This window comes from Macrobrachium nipponense, chromosome 5, assembly GCF_015104395.2.
Source record: "Macrobrachium nipponense isolate FS-2020 chromosome 5, ASM1510439v2, whole genome shotgun sequence".
Lineage (NCBI taxonomy): Eukaryota > Metazoa > Arthropoda > Malacostraca > Decapoda > Palaemonidae > Macrobrachium > Macrobrachium nipponense.
In genome coordinates, this window is record NC_061107.1 from 77,601,404 (window position 1) to 77,619,451 (window position 18,048).

General features: G+C 43.0%; 1 protein-coding gene across 2 annotated transcripts in view; it reads right to left on the reverse strand.

Annotated features, from left to right (window-relative positions):
- Positions 1-708: 708 nt before the first annotated feature.
- LOC135215434 (ATP-dependent Clp protease proteolytic subunit, mitochondrial-like) overlaps positions 709-18,048 on the reverse strand; it is a 31,024-nt gene continuing 13,684 nt past the window's right edge. For both annotated transcript variants that reach the window (XM_064250086.1, XM_064250087.1), the window contains exons 2-5: positions 13,621-13,800; positions 13,329-13,420; positions 2,752-2,944; positions 709-885 (exon numbers count right to left, since the gene is read on the reverse strand). In XM_064250086.1, the coding sequence (XP_064106156.1) occupies positions 724-885; positions 2,752-2,944; positions 13,329-13,420; positions 13,621-13,800 (627 nt within the window). In that variant the 3' untranslated portion in view covers positions 709-723. The remainder of the gene's footprint in view (positions 886-2,751; positions 2,945-13,328; positions 13,421-13,620; positions 13,801-18,048) is intronic.

Below are 18,048 nucleotides of genomic sequence, written 5' to 3' on the forward strand. Positions count from 1 at the left end.
ACCATTTCGGTAGAGTCAAAGTTGACCGAAGGTTGAAATTTTGGCACTTATCGTAGTATATGAAAATATTCTCAAAAACTGATAAAAGCTACAATAATGAGTATTTTTTTGTCGTATTCTACATAAAAATTCGCACATTTTTTTTAAATACTCCATGTAAACGGCTAATTTAAAATGTAAAAAAATTATGTCAAAAGTGACGAAATAATTTCTGAAGATGTGTCACAGCTACTTTTTAGTGCGGCAAGAAAGAAAATTCGCGCTTGCGCGCCTTGGCGTAACGATTGTAAACAAAAAAACACCTTGATCCGTGAACTCCCAGCATCCCCAAGGCGCGTGATTCAAGAGTTTTCGCTGGTAGGCCTAAAAGTATTTTTCCGCGAATTTTAAAAAAAAACTTTTGTATGTCGATGTAAAATACGTCCAGTCGGCATTTAAGGGTTAAGGTCCAGCTCCATTGCAATCTGCCTTATAATTTTCATTCATTCCATTTAGTTTCTTCCCACCCAGCTAACCAATTAACAGCTCTCATTTATGTACAAATCCTTTGGGTTAGCCCTATGAGAGTCCAAAACTGTGACACTGGTCTCAAAAAACTAATTGAAAGGATAAAAAAGTTAACGAACAACAAAACCAATCAATGTATTTTTTGAAGGCTTTCAATTGAATGCTGAATTAATTTGTTTACTTCCTATCAAATCTGAAAGTTTAATGACTAAAGAACTATTTCCTCTTACTACAATCTAATGCTAAAGGTACAGTTCTGTTGAAGTACTTACCTATTTTTTCTAAAGGTACTCCTGTATGTTTAACATATATCAAATTTAATCTTTCTTTTAGTCGAATAATTTCTTCTGCTTGAATCTGGATATCTGTAGCTTGACCCTGGAAAGCATATGGGAAAATTACTGTAATTACATAAAACTTACTTAAGACCATCTGTGTTTTACAAACTTGTCATGACATAACTAAATCTTAAGAAAAATGAAAAATCAAATTTTTAAATTCCCCTTAATATAAGATCTTATTTTACATGTGCCTCAGCCTGCTTGTAGAATGCAAAAAAAAAGTCATCCAGACTGTGTTTTTTCAGCAGTTCAATTACACTGGAAAAATTAATTCCCTGCGTAAACCTTTACCGATGAGCAGAAATTATGATATACAGTGGTTATTCCCTAAATTCTAAACCATTTCAGTTCTTTTGAAGGCTGCTAAAGTTCTTAAAGGTTCTTTAGGACATTTCAGAACAAAGAATGAAAATAGATAGATGCTCAAAGATAAAACATCCCTTTGTTGTGGCAGGCATTTTGTACAATTATTGTACATGATAGAAGGACAAATGTACATGAATCTAGAGTGGAAGGGTTACATCAAGTTGAAAATGCGACTGATAAGGAGGTAAGAAGGCCAATCAAGAGGTTCCAGATATTTAAGTAACTGATGCAACAAGATTACAAATGAAAAACTTTTGAGGTGTATTGTTTTATTTAACATACTGACTGATCATATGAGTATTGAAACATAAAAGGTATTCCTATGGGTTCTAATTATAGTCCTAATACACCTGATTTATATTTTCATTTTCAAGAATAATATTTAACTATACTGTATTACTCATATTGAGGGTAGAATAAGATAAGTTACATTATATTTGTTGATTATAATTATTTTTACATAACAGTGATACACTAAACATGCATTCTACCTATCATAATAAGTTTCCTCAGTACTATATATATATATATATATATATATATATATATATATATAGTATATATATATAGATATATAGATATATAGTATATATATAGTATAGATATATATATATAGATATATAATACATATATATATATATGTATATCTATATATATATATATATATATTATATATATATCTATCACACTATATATATATATATATATATATATATATATATATATATATAATTATATATATAAATATATATATATATATATAATATAACTATATATATATATAGATATATAATATATATATATATATATATATATATATATATATATATATATAATATATATATATATATCATATGATATACTATACATATATATAATATATATATATATATATATCATATATATATATATATATTATATATATCTACATAATAATATATATATATATATACTATAATATATATATATATAATGATATATATATATACATTACATATATATATGCTATATCATATATATATATATAGTATATATAGATATATATATATATATATATGTCTATATATATATATATATATATATATATATATATATATAGATAATATATATATATCTATATATATATATATATATATATATATATATATATATATATATATATATATATATATATATATATATATATATATATATATATATATATATATGATATATATATATATATATATATATTTTCACACTGACATAGCATAATCTCATGTCATATGCCAGATCATATGATCTTTGGATTGACCTGGTCTCAACTTTATATATTTGCTGATGTTTGGAGAGAGAGAGAGAGAGAGAGAGAGAGAGAGAGAGAGAGAGAGAGAGAGAGAGAGAGAGAGAGAGAGAGAGTCTGACCCAACTTATGGGCCACAACTAAAGTAACTGTTTGGAATTCTGAATCTGACCAATTCTAGAGACAGAAAGTACAGCATTTGTAAACCAGTGACATGTGTTTGAGATGAAATCAATATTAATTCTGTGAGCATACCTGAGCTCCACCATGAGGCTGATGAATCATGATACGTGAATGAGGTAAAGAGTGTCTCATGCCTGGGCTACCAGCTGCCAAAAGAAGAGAAGCCATGGAACAAGCCTGTCCAACACACCAAGTAGCTATAGGAGGTTGAACATACTGCATTGTGTCATATATTCCCAAGCCTGCAGTGACGACTCCTCCGGGACTGAAATCAAATAAAAATCATTCCCCTAATATTAGGAATTAATTGTAAACAATTCTATTTCTAATATAATACACAGTAAAAATTAAAGTTTTTTACTAACCAAAATTTTTCATACAATCCATCAATCCCACTAAGCCCAAATTGCAGTTGCAACATTCCCAGATGTACCCAACCTTCAATCTTCAAGACTGAAGGAAATATCATTTACATGTGATTGTGTATATGCACTGGAAATATTTATATAATTTCTAACATTTTACTGCACAGCAAAGAATAATTATAAACATTGCTTCCATTTTCAAATATACAATATACAGCCTATCTTATGATTGGTTATACAGTAGCATTAGTCTTGTCATGCATTTGTGGAAAGCAGCCATTACACAGAGGCTCTGGGAACAAAGCCCCACAAAATAAAAACTGGATGACAGTTATCCTTCATGCTGTTGTAAAAATAACTTACAATGAGGATGTTAAGATTCTGAACAGGTGAGAAAAAAAAGAAGCTGATGAGATTTGTGGCTGAAGTATGTTATAAAAATTACATTAAAGTTGTTTGGTTTCAGATCTCTGCCACCTTAAGATGCTCCGGCAAATGTTTGCTAGGCTCCCCAACCCTACATCACAGACATCACACTGTGACAAAAAGGAAGTGGTTTTTAATCGTCCTGGGGAAGGTGTGAACTCTTGCATTTGAGTAAGATTTCAAGACTCACTACTATATGTATCAGGGACCAGCAGACAAAAAATTGGAGGAGACATGTAATGTCAAAAAGGCTGGAAAAAAGAATACAACCTACAGCCAATATAAACTGGATGTGTGAATGGATGGAAAGAGGAACAACTTATCAGTAAAATACAATATAGGTACATACTGTAAAACCTCAAAGATCCTAACAAATTTGGAAAATCCTGACTGGGCCTCTGAAAGATCTGGATCTTTGCTGCAGCATTTTATAGTAAGTACCTTAGGGACTATCAGCTTATGATATAAGCAAAAGATATAAAACTTCTAAAACTGAGTACGTACCTCCCAATGAAGTGATTATTTGTGAGAACATTAAGTAATACTGTATATTTTATACAAATTTTTTTTAATAAAATTCAGCATAACTTCATTCAAAACTAATTTCTTCATAGAGCAATTTCATATATTATTTGTATACAAATCCAACATTATCATTATATATATGTATATATATATATATATGAGAGAGAGAGAGAGAGAGAGAGAGAGAAACGAAAACAGTAGAACAGTAGATACACGTCAATAAAAGTACCATGATATTTTGTAAAATCTTAACTGTTTATAACCTAATTATATGTAACTATTACCTTGGTGTATTAAACTTATATTCATTATGTTTTACCATTACGTATTACTTAAAAATCTTTGGCTGAAAATATAGTACCAAATTTATACTGAAATTTGACTACATACTTACTTATCCTTTCTCTCAAACTCATTTCTCTTAAACTTTTTTTTTTATAAAAACCAACAAATTATATCTGAAACTTTAACGTTTGCATATGGAAGCAGATGGATAGACCTGAATGAAGGCCAAAAAAAAGTATGGGGAGCAAATGTGAAGACCTGGACTACAAGAAAATTCAAGCAGAAAGTGCACAGACAAAAGTGTAGAGACTAACCCCCTAAAAGGAAATAAAAAAAAAGATTGTTAAAGATGACAAGGAGTGATAGTCAGGTGTACATACTACAATAATATTGCTAGGAATGCAGCAGAAGTCTGTAAAAATCACAATTTGTCGAAAATTGTATTTTTCCTAACTATACAAACCTGAGGTCCTTTAACAATAGGAATGTAATCAGCGGCAGCTGGAACTGGTCGTAAGCTTTGAACAAGGAGGTTCGTAGTTAACTGTTTGTCCGACAGTCGGTGGTCCCGCACGACTGAGAGGTGAAGAATCACTTTGCTTTAGGCCCAGGAAACAGAGTGAGGGGTGGCATGAGGTGGGACTATGTGTACAGGACCTAAGGTTTGTATAGTTAGGAAAAATACAATTTTCGACAAATTGTGATTTGTTCCGATATGTAATACAATAGGAAGACTAACTTATTGGTGGGTGGAATCTGAGTCTTATGAACAGACTGGTGTTCGTCCGACCTTGGTTCCCTCCCTGGTCGTAAGAGCAGAGAGAGGGATCCTAGCCTCTGCCCAGCTGATCGGGGTGTGCACCGCAGGATCAGTGGTCAGACCTCTGGACCAAATTCCTAAGAAGGAGGCAAGCATGCCTCTTATGAATAGCAAGCAAGAACTAGTTCCTACTTCAAGAGCCAATATGAAGTCATGGGTTTGTCTCTTGTTGGCATCCACTCCCCCCCTTGTTAGGGGAGTGGTGGATAACCACTCCTATCCCTAATGAAAGGGAAAGGACGGAGCTCAGTAGCGTAGCTTACCTGCATCTGCCTCCTGTCCAGCGTAGTGACGACCGTGGCCCTCTGCCCACAGGTTGAGGAGAGGAAAGAGGAGGAAGAGAAGGCAGTCACACTCTCTTTCACTCGTCCATTCATGCAGTCACACAAGGATGCGATGCTGTTCTGTCCGCTCGGGTGCTGGGTAAGCTACACAACTTGTTGAGCAGCCACCACGGATCCCAAGGAGAAGGTATCCAAGGACCTGTGGGTGATATCCCGAAGATAAAAAGATGTGAAGGTGGTCTGGTTAGCCCAAACCCCTGCCTTCAGCACCTGTGCCACGGAGAAGTTCTTGCGAAACACATAGGTTGGACCAATACCTCTGACTTCGTGGGCTCTCGGAGGAGGGGTACGGGTGTCGTCACCCCTATCCACAGCGTACGCCCTCCTGATTACCTCACTAAGCCAGAATGAAAGTGTTCTTGGACACCTCTTTCTTGGTAACCCCGGTGCTAACGAAGAGGCGTCGACACTCAGGCCTGAGGTGCTGAGTTCTCTTCAGATAGCGCCGTAGTGCCCTCACAGGACAAAGCAGCATCTCATCTGCATCATCGTCGGTGAAGTCCTTCAGGTAGGGGATCGTGAATGACTCGAACCGGTCGTCAGGGACCGAAGGATTCTGAGTCTTCGCTACGAAGTCCGGGACGAAATCGAGCGTCACAGATCCCCATCCCCTCATATGTTTAATATCGAAAGAAAGACCATGAAGTTCCCCTACTCTCTTCGCCTATGCCAGGGCCAGCAAGAGGGTCTTGAGGGTCAGATCCCTGTCTGACGACTCTCAGAGTGGCTTGAAGGGTTTTCGAGTCAAACTCCTAAGGACGAGAGTCACATCCCCTCCCGGGGGCCTGAGTTCCCTGGGTAGGCAAGACCTCCCGAAACTCTTCATTAGAAGGGAGATCTCGAACAAGTTGGAGATATCCACTCCCCGCAGTTTAAGGACTAGGGCCAGGGCGGCTCTGTAGCCTTTAACTGCGGAGACGGAGAGGAGCTTCTCTCGGCGAAGGAAGACTAGGAAATCTGCTACCTGCTGAAGAGTGGCTCCGAGAGGAGAGAGACCCCGTCCACGACACCAACCACAGAAGACGGACCACTTCCCCTGGTACACAGCTGCAGAGGACTGCCTGAGGTACCCAGCCATCTCTGTTGCTGCTCGGCGAGAAAAGCCTCTCGCTCGCAAGAGATGGTGGATAACAGCCAGCTGTGAAGAGACAGGGATCGAACCGATCGGTGGTACTGTTCCCTGTGTGGCTGGCACAGGAGGTTGTGCCAGGGGGGAATCTCTCTCGGAACTTCAGCAAGCAGAGCCAGCAGGTCCGGATACCAAACGACCTGGGGCCATTTGGGTGCCACCAGAATCATCTGAAGATTCGCGGTGACCAGCACCCTGCCGATCACCTTGCGAATCAGACAGAACAGGAGAAAGGTGTATACGAAGAGGTTGTCCCACAGGTGTTGAAGAGCGTCCTCTGCAGCTGCCCATGGGTCCGGCACAACTGAGTAGAAAACCTGGAGTTTTCTGTTGTGCCTGGTGGCGAACAGATCCACAACTGGACACCCCCACAGGTTGAAGAGCCTTTCCGCCACGTCTGGGTGAAGGGACCACTTGGTTCCTATCACCTGATTCCGACGGCTGAGCTTGTCTGCCACTACTTTCCTCTTGCCTGGAATGTAGCGAGCTGACCGCTCTACTGAGTGAGCCACGGCCCACTCGTGCATCTGCAACGTCAACTGATGCAACCGGAGGGACACTAGGCTCCCCTGTTTGTTGACGTACGCCACTACCGTGGTGTTGTCGCTCATCAACACCATTGAGTGTCCCATCAGACAGTCCTGGAACTCTTAGAGAGCGAGAAACGCTGCCTTGAGCTCCAGGACGTTGATGTGAAGGTGCTTGTCGTGATGATCCCACACAAGTTTACCCAGCAGCCAGCAACTGCCTCCAGGAGTACGCCCATTCCTCGGTCGACGCGTCTGAAAACAGCAACAACTCCGGGTGGGGGGGGGGGGGGGGGGGGGGGGTGCGAAGAGACACTCCTCTTACGAGATTCCTGTTGTCCAGCCACCAGGCTAGGTCCTGCCTCACCTCCTCCGTGTGAGACACGAGAAAGTACGGAGGGTCTCTTACCTGTGTCCAACTCTCCTTTAGCCTCCACAGAAGAGACCGCAGGTGAAGACGCCCGTGAGGGACTAACTTCTTGAGAGATGACAGGTGACCAATCACGACTTGCCACTGCTGAGCTGGCTGCTCCTGTAGGGACAGGAACCGTCCGGCTGCCTTCCTAAACCTGCTGATCTGCGAGTTTGCGGGGAAGACTCGCCCTGCTACCGTATTGATCAGCATGCCCAGGTACTTTATCCTCTACTTGGGCTCGAGATATGACTTCTCGAAATTCCCCATGATCCCCAGATCGCGGCAATACTCAAGGAGTCGATCCCTGTCTTGTAGCAACTGCGAGCGGGAGCTCGCCAGGACCAACCAATCGTCAAGATACCTCAGAAGACGTATCGCTACCAAATGGGCCCAAGCCGACACCAGAGTGAACACTCGCGTGAACACCTGTGGGGTGGTTGAGAGACCGAAACAAAGTGCCTTGAACTGGTACACCGTCCCGTCGAGGATGAAGCGGAGGTACTTCCTGGAGGACTGATGGATGGGTATCTGGAAATAGCATCCTTCAGGTCCACAGAAAGCATGAAGTCGTTCTTCCTGACAGACTCGAGCACTGAACGCGTCGTTTCCATCGTGAACCGAGTCTGGCGAACAAATCGGTTCAAGGGAGAGAGATCTATCACCGGGCGCCAGCCCCTCGAGGACTTCTCCACCAGGAAAAGTCGACTGTAGAAGCCCAGTGACTGATCCCATACAATCTCCGCAGCTCGATTACTCAGCATGGCTTCTACTTCCTGCCGAAGCGCCATGTCCCAGGCAGAACCGGGAACGTACGTCTGAAGATGGACCGGGTTGGAGGTGAGGGGTGGCCGAGACTCGAAGGGTAGTAGATATCCCTCCCGAAGGACATCCACTATCCAGGTCTCTGCTCCGTAGTGCTGCCAAGTTGCCTAATGGCTCACCAGGCAACGCCCCCACCTTCCGGCAGCAGGTGAGGGGGAACGCTGTCCCTAGCGTTTCCCTCCTCTCTTCAACTTCTTCTTCCCAGAAGGAGGGCTGGGAGGAGGGCTGGTTACAATCACTCCTTACCGCAGAAGTCGAAGGCAGAGTCTTTCCTCTCGGCTTCGACAATGCAATCATCTTAGCTGCAGAAGAAGCGGTAGCCAAGCTTGGCCACAGTGGCTTGAAGCTGCCCAGCCGCCTTCGAGACTGCCTGGTGTACAAGACAGTCACTGTCATCAGTGCGTCAATGTTCCACCGCAGCGTCCACCATCTCTCTGGGGAAGAGAGAGGAGGAACTCCGCACCAGTCTGTTCCGAAGACCCAAAGCTCCCTCGCGCCCTGCCGACCTGGTTACTTGAGTGAGGACAGCGTCCCTACGCCTCAGAACCAGGTTGGCCCGCAGGTTGGCCGTCTGGTGGTCCAGGTAGGAAATCGCCCTACCTCCAGACTGGCACAGTCTCCTGAAAGCCGGGTCCCCTTCAGGAGTGATGTTTCCCGAGGAGGCCACGACCTTAGACATTGTGAGGGACCGCAGGTCTAGCCAGGAGACTGCTTGGAATGCTGCCATGGCAGTCGATTCTAATGCAAGTGCCTCAAACTGCGAGAGCCAGAGGTTCTCTGATAGCAGGTGTTGGAGAGACACCCCGGAGTTAGCCTAGCCAGCTCCGGGTTAACCTGTTTGGGCGGCAGAGGGTCCTCTGTTGGCATGTAGAATCGCCTCCGTCGTAGTAGAGGTGGGGGAAGGAACTTGAATGACCTGCCGGACCGAAGAGAACCCTCCTGTCCAGAGACGAGAGAGTTCACCTGGCCTAGCACACTATCGGCCAAGGCTGATCGAGGCAGACCCACCGTTGTCCTGGGTTCCTTCTTAGGACCCCAGAATGACTCCAGCCTAGATGTAGGCTCGGAGGGTGGAAGCGCCGATCCTCCCCCAAGGTCATTGTGCTGACGAATCAGCGCAATAACCTCTGCAAACGACCTCTGGATCTCGGGAGTGACTGCGTCCTGCTGAGATGGACCGTCAAGCCCATCCAAGGAGAATGCCTCCCAAGACCTTCCTCCTTCCACAGGAGGAACCACAACAGACCCCTCATGGTCTCCTCCATCCACTTGTGCGTACGATCTGGTCGGTCCTAGGACCGTGACAGGTTCGTAGTCCCTCGTGGAGGGACCGCGAGAAGCACACTCCTCGCGATCGCTCCTGATCGCCTCGCTCTTCCCGGTGTAGCCCGAGGAAGTTGAAGGGATAGGAGAGGAAGACCTGACGCTCCCCCCTCACCCACCAGCAGAACCGGCGTGCTTGGGGGGCTGCAGGTGAAACCCGCGGTGGCGATCAAGCTGCAGGCCTGGTCGCGTGGCTCCCCTGGGGAGAACCGCTGGACCGAGAACCACGGCGACAGTCCCGAGCGTCAGGAGAGCTGCTGCCAGTCCCCCTATCCGCCCGGTCCCTGTGGGAGCGGCGGTCAGGAGACCAGTAGAGTCCACTGTCACAGTGGGAGCGAGGCCTGTCCTCACGGCACGCCAAGGTGCCTGGACCAGCCGAGGGTGGTCCTGGTGACCAAGGGGACCTCTTCCTCGCCTCGGCCTGCGAACAATCCAGATGAACCGTCGTAGCAACCCTGGGTACCGGCAAATCGCCACGAGAGCGATCGCCGGCCTGGCGGGATTCACCTGGGTGACTCCCTCCACTCTTCCGCTCCGTGCCTGGGTCCTGGCAGCGAGCAGGCTCAGCTGCCTGGACCCTGGCTGCACAGTCAACTGTGGGCGACCGTACACTCGGTACCTCTTGCGAACGAGAGGCCGAGACGGTACCTGGCACCGAGGCAGAACCTCTGGCGCCAGGTGAGGAGGTACCGGTGTTAGCCGGTACCCCTCCGGTCCCCATCTTCTTCTTCCTTGTGGAAGGAGACGGGCCCCGTTCCCGAAGGAACAGGAGGACCAGCGGAAGTCCCAACCATCCCATAGGAATGGGACGGACCCTTAGAGGTCTCATACCGAGACTTCTTAGGGGGGGAGGAGGCTATCTTCTTCTTCCTCAGCTGTGGGGCCTTGGAAGTCGAAGGGGAAGAAGCGGCAGCAGACGGCAACGAAGAAGACGATGAAGACGACGATGACACCTTCCTCTTCTTCGTCAGCTTCCTCAGGACCAACGTCAGATCCTCCATCCAGGACGGAGCCGGGGCAGTTGCTGAAGCAACAGGGCCCGGCTGCACCTGTCTGGAGGGACCTGGGGGGGGGGTAGCAACACCACGGGCAGGAACGACGGCAGCAGGGACTGGTACGGGAGCGGTAAGCACAGGAACAGGAACCAGCGGCATCCTAGGCACTGGCGGCAGATCCAATGGCGAGCTCTTGGGACACCGAAAATCAGGGGCTGGGGCAAGAGCGGCAAAACCAGGTGGCGGCGTGACGACCCTCCTCTGCACACCCAACAGCGGAGCCTGCACAGCAGCTGTCGGGGTCACCATAGATACATGCTGCGTGTATACCAGGTGAGGAGGGGCAGCATACCCTGGCGTAGACACCGTAGTGGTCGTAAGGGTCACAGGACCATGGGTTACTGGTCTGGAACCCCTCGCAAGATGACACAGCAGCCCCTGAACGCTTGGTGTCCCCTGGAGCCCCAGCAAGTACCAGACCTGGCCGAGATCGTCCCCCGTGGCAGGCATACCTGAGGAAGCAAGTGTCGGGTTAATGGGTGGGGGGGACAGGTCCCACCCCGAGCAAACGGAGGACCCCAAATACAATTGAACGTTGGGGTATCTCGCTCCCTCCTCTATGCTCGACTGATCGAGGGGAGAGAAGGAGTGAGATACACCCCCCGGAGGGGAAGGAGCCGTACGTGGGAGCTGTGACGGAGGGAGGAAAGAAGAAGACGTGTCCGTGACCAAAGGAGTAACTGGAGAACCCTCCGGTGACTCCTTGGCCGGCTTACGCAGCTTCTTCCTTCCCTTGTAACGCTCCCACTACTCCTCCAACCAAATTACACAAACATCACAAGGCTTGGTGCGAGAGCACTCACGCCCTCGACACCGAGTACAAAATTCATGAGGATCCACCTCAAAAAGGGATCGAAAGGCCCCACACTTTATATGGCCCTCCACACCAGGGCACAATCTGCAGCTGACGGAGTTTGTCTTACTGGCTCGTGGGAATCCATTTCACACGAGTAATCAAAAATAACAAAATAAGCAAGCACTCACAGCATACAACAGAAGCAGGTAGAGCGGCAAACAACACATCTAGCACCCAGCACGGCTGAAAGCAAAGTGATTCTTCACCTCTTAGTCGTGCGGGACCACCGACTGTCGGACAAGCAGTTAACTACCGAACCTCCTTGTTCGAAGCTTATGAACGGTTCCAGCTGGCGCTGATTACATTCCTATTGTTAAAGGACCGATGGTTTGTATTACGTATCGGAACAAATGTATGTAGGGGAATTAGCTAGGAAAATTCACTGGTAGAGTTATGGTAGAGTTACTGCACAGCAAAGAATACTTATCAACATTGCTAGAGTGATGGTAGAGTTATGGTAGATGGAGGTGGAAAGGAGGTAGAAGTGTGGTAAGAACAAATTGCAGTCATAGCAATTTGAAAAATGAGACAAAACAGAGGCAGCAACTTGCCAAAACAAATTAGTGATGAAACCAGTGGTAATTCTGAACTTTGACACCTCAAGTGGGTGGTTATTGTAGATTAGAACAACCGATAAGACTCATCTAGGGGTAGCACCGGAAGTAGGAAAAGCCACTCAAGAAGAAGTAGGGTGTATATTCTAGTAGAGATTAAAGAGGAGCTCAACTTGAGAAGTTAGGTTCAGACTTCACTTGAAGTCTGAGAAAAGTTCATTCAGACTTCACTTGAAGTCTGAGAAAAGTTCAGTTAAGAAAGAAACACTGGACGGATAGGCTGTGTCGGTGTAATATCTGTTCCCTGTGAATTTTTGTGTAGTGTACTGACAGTGAACTTGTGTTTATTAATAATAAGTAAGATGAACCAAGTGGTATTTGACTTGCCCAGAGTCCCAGTACCCAAGTATAACTCCTGAGAGACTGGATAAATGAAAGGAAACGAATTAATATGATTTCAGAATCTACAAAAGTCCAGTGTAGGTAATCTACTATATAACCAAGTTCCTAAGAAAAGAAAAACTCAACTACAAGCAATATGGATGAAGGTTATCCCATATAACAAATATTAACTTTAACAAATACAACCAAGGCTACTGAAGATAAGACTGACTAATAATAAAGAGAAGAGAAGAGAGAAAGAGAATAAAAAGAAAGTCACAACAATATCACCTGATATGGGCTACACAAATTATAGTGTTGACTATCATTCCATCACATAAGTAGTCTCTTAATACTACAAGTAACTAATAGAGGTCTTTGTGAACCTAGGGTTTGAATTAAAACAAGAAAGCATTACAGTATTGAAATACAGTATACTATAGAGTATACTATACAGTATTTCAATGATGTTTTCATGTTAGTTAGTTTCAAAATTATAAGAGAATCACTACCAACAGGTACAAATACTTCACAATGGCATAATGTCATTTTATATTAAATTTGCCTTTTATAATTATTGTATAACCTAATTAATTTAATATTACATTTTTACAGTTTACAATAAAGTGACCTTGAAGAGTATACATGTATAAAAGCAACACATAATTGGAATAAAAAAAGAAATGTGAATTTCTGTCTTTAAAAAATTATAAGTTCTTTGTCAATTAATGATTTGGCTTAAAAGCATCTTTGATAAAAAAAATAAAAAAAAACATACAGTATCCATACAAGAATTCTAAGTTTCTCAAGACTGAAACTTACCTATTTATATACATATGGATGGGCTTTTTATTATTTTCTGACTGAAGAAACAACAGCTGGGCAATTACCAAGCTAGCGATACTGTCATCTATCTGCAAATAAATAAAAATGGTTTTTAAACTTTTTAGTAACATCCAATTTATATCCTAACATCAAAATATGTAACTCATATTAATACAATTTTCCTAAGTTGAATAACAACTAGATCTTAACTCTTTTACATGATAAAGTAATTTCAGTTAATAAAACTTACAAGCAGATGCAGAATTTGAAATATTATTTGCTAACTTACCGGTCCCATAACACATATGATCCTTTCTTTTAGTAAACGAGAAAATATATCATATGCTCTCTCTCCTCTCCCTGTTTGTTCAATTACTATTGGCACCATTCCAATAAACCTTTGGGTAGTGATCCTACTTCCAGCTGGAGAACTGTTACTTGTGAGAAAAGGAATGAGGCATCTGCTAACCTGGAATAACGATTAAAACAAATATGCATTGTAACAGACTTTTTCTAGAACTAGGGAACAACTTCATATATCACAATTAGAAAGTCTAGAAATGCACATCAAAACTAATAAGCCACGAGTGATCCTTATCATTATGACCAATAAATTAACTAATAAATCAACCAAAGATACTTGACAAGAATATACTGTACAATATTTATCAAATTTGATTAACGTTTAAGATGAAATACATATGTATTGTTTAAGATGGGGTACATAAGAAAAATTCAGGGGTACATAAGAAAAATTCAAACCTGGTTAAAATGTTTATATGGTATATTTGAATGAGCCCTCTTATTTTCATCCAATACTCTTAATTTACGTACTTAACTTATATTATATGGTGGATCCAACTGAACGGAATTACTATATATGTAGTATATACAATAAGCAGCATTTAATCTCTGAAATCAATCCTAAAGCATCACTGATCTCTTTGTTTTTAATTTTACCAATTATGTTCTTGCTAACCATGAAATTTTTTTAAAGTAGTTTGTATTTTTCCTAAAATACAGTGGTACCTCGACATACGAAAGGCTCAATTTACAAAAAACTCGAGATACGAAAGCTGACACGAAAATCTTTACTGCTCTACATACAAAAAGTTTTCAAGATACGAAAGGTTTCTGAAAGTCCGAGATTCGCCCCATAACAATTTTGAAACTCGTGCCGCGCGCCGCCATCTTAGTTCTAGTAGACTCGCCACCATCCTTCTGCTCTCCCATTGGTTCCTGATGCTAGCCAAGCCATGAGATCCTTCTCTCCTATTGGACAGCATCCCTCCCATCATGCATCTTACGTGGTGGCGTGCCTTCGCTCGGCCACTTCGCACCCGAAGCTTTATCGTACACATTTGGCATTCATTCGGTCCAACGATTTCGTTTAGTATCGTAAATTCGTTAGTGATTTCTTTGTGCTACTTTATCGTGTTGTGAGAACCTAATTAGTATACGTACTACATATGTAACTTAATTACGTACAGTAGTACCTCAAGATACGAAATTAATCCGTTCCGAGGTGCCTTTCGTATCAGGAGGTTTTCGTATCTTGGACCACATTTTACATGTAAAATGGCTAATCTGTTCCAAGCCCTCCAAAAACACCCCAGTAAATTTCATAATAAAGCTAAATTGACCTATAAACAATGAAATACTACAACAATTTGGCCCATTCAATACCTAAATTAATAAAAAAAATGCAAAATATAACCTATAAATAAAGTGTATGTTAGTGTACATGGTAATTAGAAATATACAGTGGGGCCCCCGTATTCGCGTTCTCCGGATTCGCGGACTCACACATTCACGGATTTCTCTCGGGAACGTTTCCCTGCATTATTCGCAGAAAATTCGTGCATTCGCGGTATTTTTCTATGAGAAATATCCACAAATTCCTTGTTTTTTTTTTTTTTTTATCAATTTCATTATAAAATGCACTTTTTTGTGATAAAACTATTAAAAAAACCAAGTATGAAAATTTTTAGTGGTTTTTCTTGAGTTTTAACTAACAAAAATGATATTGTTATTGTACAATAAAGTTTCATACATACTTACCTGGCAGATATATACTTAGCTATAGACTCCGTCGTCCCCGACAGAAATTCAAATTTCGCGGCACACACTACACGTAGGTCAGGTGATCCCGCCGCCTGCCGCTGGGTGGCAGGAATAGGAACTATTACCGTTTTAAGCCAGATTTTTCTCTTCCACCTGTCTCCTGAGGGGAGGTTGGGTGGGCCATACGATCGTATATATCTGCCAGGTAAGTATGTATGAAACACTTTATTGCAATCAATAACAATATCATTTTCATACATTCAACTTCCCTGTCAGATATATACTTACTGATCTGGCTACCTTTGGCGGAGGGCAAGAGACAGCTAATTACTGACCTAATAGGTAAACAACATATGTTGTAGGATAATACCAAGTTTAATTAATAATAACCGCCCTAGTTCCCTACCCTGTTTAGGCGGAAGATTTCTTAGCTTGTGCTGAGAAGTCTGCTTCGCCTCAAAAGCTTCAGCGAGGGTGTGCCCTATGGCTGAGAACTCTTGAAAAGGACTGTCAATGGGGTCTTATCCACTTACTCAACAGAACCTAATGGCAATTGTCACTGGAGTCTTATTCACTTACATGACAATATACCTATGCCTCTTGGCATATAAAGGAGTAAAATACTGATCCCGATCACCCGATCCTAACCGTGGATTAGTAAATATGATTGAAAGGCGTTATCCCCAAACACCTTTCAAACAACCTAAAAACTCAACACCAAAATAATTTTAAAATCACAATATATAAATATAAGGACAAAAATTAATTATTAGGATCAGTCTTCTCTCCTTTCCCCAGCACTGTATCCGCTGATACATAAGGTCCTAGAGAGAAGCATTTCTCATATGTCACTCTCACATCTTTCAAGTAATGTGAGGCGAACACTGAGTTACATCTCCAATACGTGGCCGCTAAGTATGTTCTTTCATTGACATGTTTCTTGTTGAAGCGACAATGATGTAGCGACTGCACGTACTTCGTGTGCTTTTTACCCTTAAGGTCTTATATGCCTCACTATCACAGCTCATGTGGGCTTCCGTTATGATGTTCCTAACAAAAAATGCTAAGGCATTCTTTGACATAGCTCTTCTAGGGTCTTTAACTACACACCATAAACTCTGATTGCAACCCTGCAACTGCTTCTTCTTCTGCAGGTAAAATTTCAAAGTTCTCACAGGACATAAAGTTCATTCCATTTTCATTCCACTAAACTGAGAAAGGCCTTTTACTTCAAAAGTCCTAGGCCAAGGTCTTCGAGGGGTTTTTCATTTTTTGCTAGAAATAAAGGTTTAAAGGACAATACAGCCGAATCCTTCTTAAACCCACTCTAGAGTCAAGCGCTTGCAGCTCACTCACTCTTTTCGCAGTGGCGAGAGCTATTAAGAAAATGCATTTTCTAGTCAAGTCCCGGAAAGTAGCTTTATCGGGAGGTTCAAATCTCTCCGACATAAGGTATTTGAGAACCACATCCAGATTCCAACTAGGAGGAGAGAAGTTCTTAAATTTTTTAGTTTTCAAATGATCTAATCAAATCATGCAGATCTTTGTTATTCTCTATGTTCAGGCCCCTATTCCTGAACACAGCTGATAACATGCTCTTATAACCTTTAATGGTTGACACTGCCAGATGAGATTCTTCTCGTAAAAACAAAAGAAACAATCAGCAATTTCGGTCACAGAGGTATCACGGAGGAGGACAGCTTCTTCGCCTTACACCATCTACGGAAAACTTCCCACTTCGATTGGTATATCCGCATGGTTTGAGGACCTTCTTGCTCCAGCAATTGCTTTTGCCGCTTCGCGAAGAAAAGCCTCTCGCTCTGACCAATCTTTCGATAGTCGAAAGGCAGTCAGAGCGAGAGCGTGGATATTTTTGTGATACCTCTCGAAGTGGGGTTGTCTGAGCAGATCGTCCTTTCAGGAAGAGATCTGGGGAAGTCACTATCCATTCCTGTACCTCTGTGAACCATTCTCTTGCAGGCCAATAAGGAGCGATCAATGTCATCCTCATTCCCTCCAAGGACACGAACTTTCTCATTACTTCCCCCAGCATCTTGAATGGGGGAAACACATACGCGTCTATGCCCTCCCAATCCATGAGCATGGCATCTATGGATAGGGCTCTGGGATCGTCCCCCAGCGAGCAAAAGTTCTCCATCCTCCTGGATAGGAATGTTGCAAACAGGTCCACTTGCGGCTTCCCCCAAAGAGACCATAGTTGCTGGCAGACTTGTGAATGAAGGGTCCACTCTGTTGGAAGGACCTGGTTTTTCCTGCTCAGTCTGTCTGCTCTTATATTCTTCCCTCCTTGAACGAACCTCGTCAGGAGTCGAATCCCTCTTTCTTCTGTCCATATCAACAGATCCCTTGCTAGTTGGTAAAGGGAGAAAGAGTGTGTCCCCCTTGTTTTCTTATATAAGCCAGAGCCGTGGTGTTGTCCGAGTTGACTTGGACCACCACGCTCTGACTTCGTTCTCTTTGAAAAACTGCAGTGCTAAAGTGCACTGCTAAGAGTTCCTTTGCATTTATGTGCCAGGCCTTCTGTTCTTCTGTCCAACTGCCTGACACTTCCTTCGTCCCTAGTGTTGCTCCCCACGCCCCGTGTCCGAAGCGTCTGAGAATAACACTAGGTGAGGGTTCTGAAGGGCCAAGG